Source organism: Myotis davidii, unplaced genomic scaffold, assembly GCF_000327345.1.
Source record: "Myotis davidii unplaced genomic scaffold, ASM32734v1 scaffold72, whole genome shotgun sequence".
Lineage (NCBI taxonomy): Eukaryota > Metazoa > Chordata > Mammalia > Chiroptera > Vespertilionidae > Myotis > Myotis davidii.
In genome coordinates, this window is record NW_006284618.1 from 7,225,780 (window position 1) to 7,228,503 (window position 2,724).

The 2,724-nt window shown below is 62.9% G+C and overlaps 2 protein-coding genes and 1 long non-coding RNA gene across 4 annotated transcripts in view; 2 read left to right on the top strand and 1 right to left on the bottom strand.

Moving 5' to 3' along the window:
* LOC102771194 (chromosome unknown open reading frame, human C10orf120) overlaps nt 1-652 on the top strand; it is a 7,088-nt gene extending 6,436 nt beyond the window's left edge. The window contains exon 4 of the mRNA XM_015572637.1: nt 562-652. Within this exon, the coding sequence (XP_015428123.1) occupies nt 562-652 (91 nt within the window). The remainder of the gene's footprint in view (nt 1-561) is intronic.
* Nucleotides 653-1,446: 794 nt separating this feature from the next.
* Nucleotides 1,447-2,724, top strand: part of LOC107181419 — a 17,407-nt gene continuing 16,129 nt past the window's right edge. Inside the window, exon 1 of the long non-coding RNA XR_001512120.1 lies at nt 1,447-1,522. This is a non-coding gene — a long non-coding RNA (uncharacterized LOC107181419). The remainder of the gene's footprint in view (nt 1,523-2,724) is intronic.
* Nucleotides 1,459-2,724, bottom strand: part of LOC102771482 (deleted in malignant brain tumors 1 protein-like) — a 16,544-nt gene continuing 15,278 nt past the window's right edge. Inside the window, exon 8 of one of the 2 annotated variants that reach the window (XM_015557242.1) lies at nt 1,459-1,524. The gene's annotated coding sequence lies outside the window, so the exon portion shown is untranslated. Of the gene's footprint in view, nt 1,525-1,566; nt 1,621-2,724 lie in introns of those variants that run through there. The other variant, XM_015557239.1, reaches the window with a different exon arrangement.

A 2,724-nucleotide genomic window follows, 5' to 3' on the forward strand; every position in this document is an offset into this window, starting at 1 on the left:
GACGCTCAGCCACTGAGCTACACCGGCCGTAATGTATTGATTTGAGATAGAGAGACGCAAAGAGAGAGAGGGAGAGAGGAACATGGACCCATTGCTCCACCCATGAATGCTCTGATTGGTTAATTCCTGACCGAGAGGGACCACAAACCCTGGTGTATCGGGTGACACTCCAACCAACTGAGCCGCCCGGCCACGTGGACGTCACGTCTTCGTGGGAGAAATGGCGTCACACTGCCAAGGGGGTTGACACAGGGAGGTGGGTCAGGGTCCCGGTCACCGGTCACCGAAGTCGCTCAGAGCCCTGGAGCCGGGCGCCTCTGCCCAGAGGGGCCCTTTCTCCCCTGAAATCACAGACCCCGCCTGCCCTTGCGGGGAGGTCGCAGGAGAAGCTGGGTGCCCGAGTCAGCTTCAGAGGAAGCCGGTGGCTGGTGCTGGCACCTGCTGCTCGGGGCTCCTTGGGCTCGGGGCCTAGTGGGGGGGAGGAGAGGGCGTGTACGGGAAACCGGGGTCCTGACCTCCTCACCCAGCAGCCCTGGGCTGGCTTCTCTCCCATTTGGGCAGATGCACTGCCTTTGTGGAAATCGCCCCGGGCCTTGTTTCCTCCCAGGTCCTGGGGCCACCTGTCCCTCTGTTCCTCCCTGGAGGCATGTAGGGGCCGGCCGAGCCCTCGCCCCAGGCCCACGGGACCCAGGAGCAGGCATCCGCCCGTAATTGAACCCTGACCTCCTGGTTCATAGGTTGACGCTCAGCCACTGAGCTACACCGGCCGTAATGTATTGATTTGAGATAGAGAGACGCAAAGAGAGAGAGGGAGAGAGGAACATGGACCCATTGCTCCACCCATGAATGCTCTGATTGGTTAATTCCTGACCAAGAGGGACCACAAACCCTGGTGTATCGGGTGACGATCCAACCAACTGAGCCGCCCGGCCACATGGACGTCACGTCTTCGTGGGAGAAATGGCGTCACACTGCCAAGGGGGTGGACACACGGAGGCGGGTCAGGGTCCTGGTCACTGCAGTCGCTCAGAGCCCTGGATCCTTCACTCATTCTGCAGGGATTCTGGGCTCAGGGGAGGCCCCACAGTGACCAGACCGACACTTGCTGTGAAAATGCTCTTTATTCAGCTCATCCACGACCTGGCAGGGCAGCTGCAGCCTGAGCAGTGGGTTCTAGAAGGACAGGAAGGCGGCCCCTGGGGAAGGCTCACTGCTGCCTGAGGCTCCCGGACACGCCCCTGCCTGCCTGACCCTCGGTCCAGCGCCCAGCCCGGTGTTAGGAAAACCGGCCCCTGACTTCCCTCCCCCACCCCAGCCCCACCCGGTGCCCGGCAGAGCGGGCAGAGACTGTGGGCACGAGGCTCGGGCACCCGTTGCTTCCTGTCCCCTCGGGTCCGGGCCCTGGGGTGGGAGCCCCGCTCTGTGCATTCCAAGTTCACACTGCGAGGAGGTCGGTCAGGACAAGCCGGTGGACACAGGTGGGGCGGTGGTCGCAGGGCAGGCGATGCCCTCAGAGCTACTTGTCTGGTGGGAGGAAGAGGAGTGAGGGCGGGGAGTGCCCAGGGGGAAACTGAGGCCAGTGGGAAGGGCGGCCGAGGGCGGGCAGAGCGTCGCTGTGTCCTGTGGGCCCGGGAGCCAGGGGAGGGTTTTGGGGTTCAATGTGGCTGAAGGCTCCCAGTGGACAGGGTCGGGGAGCGGGAACATTGCAGCCCAGTGGGGAAATGGGTACATGGGTCCCAGGCCAGGGGAACCCGGGCCCCAGAGACTGCGGCGCCCGTGGGAAGAGGGGTAGGAAAGGAGCAAGCAGGGTCCCCGTCGGCCTCAGGCACCCACCCCCTGCCCTGCTGCCCTGGGGGTGCCCTGCCCTGTGCTCACTGGCCACAGGTAAGCTTTCTGGGGGTGGGGGGTGGGGGGGCTTTAATCTGTTTTTCTTTTTCTTTTCATTATTTTTTAAAAATATGTTTTTATTGATTTCAGAGAGGAAGGGAGAGAGAGAGAGAAACATCAATGATGAGACAGAATCATGGACCGGCTGCCTCCTGCTCGCCCCACACTGTGGACAGAGCCTGCAACCCAGGCCTGTGCCCTGACCGGGAATCGAACCCTGACCTCCTGGTTCACAGGTCCTCACTCAACCCCTGAGCCACGCCGGCCGGGCTTGATTTGCGTTTAGTTCTCTGTCTCCTGGCACCCGGGAGGCCTCCAGGAGGTGGGCGTGGAGTGAATGGATGAGGAAGGACAGAGCCTAGAATGGGCCGCACCTGGGGACAGCCTGAGCTCGGACACGAGGACAGAGAGCGGCCAGCGGTGTGTGACCTGCGCCCAACGGGACACAGGCCGCTGACAGCTACGCTCCCCACACCCACCCTCGCGGCCCCGCCTAGACCCCACTTCTTTCCCTGGGGACTGTGGGGGGTTAAGGCGGACAGGAGTGACCATGTGGTCATTGATGTGTTAATATCGGTGACGACAATGATAGTAACAAAAGCCACCACCACCCCCTCACAGTCCTGACGGGGGCGGGGGCGGGCGGGGGGCGCGAGCAGTTGTGTCTGACAGAAGAGCAGTGAGGCTTGCGGGATGAGAACCCAGAGGTGAGAGGTCAGGTGTATCTGGGTCCCAGGTCCGGACCCTTTAGGCCGGGGCTGGGGTACGTGCCGCCGGCAGGCCGCCTGAGGCCCGAGAATCACTGGCTCTGGCCCCGCCGGGGCCTCAGGGTGAGTT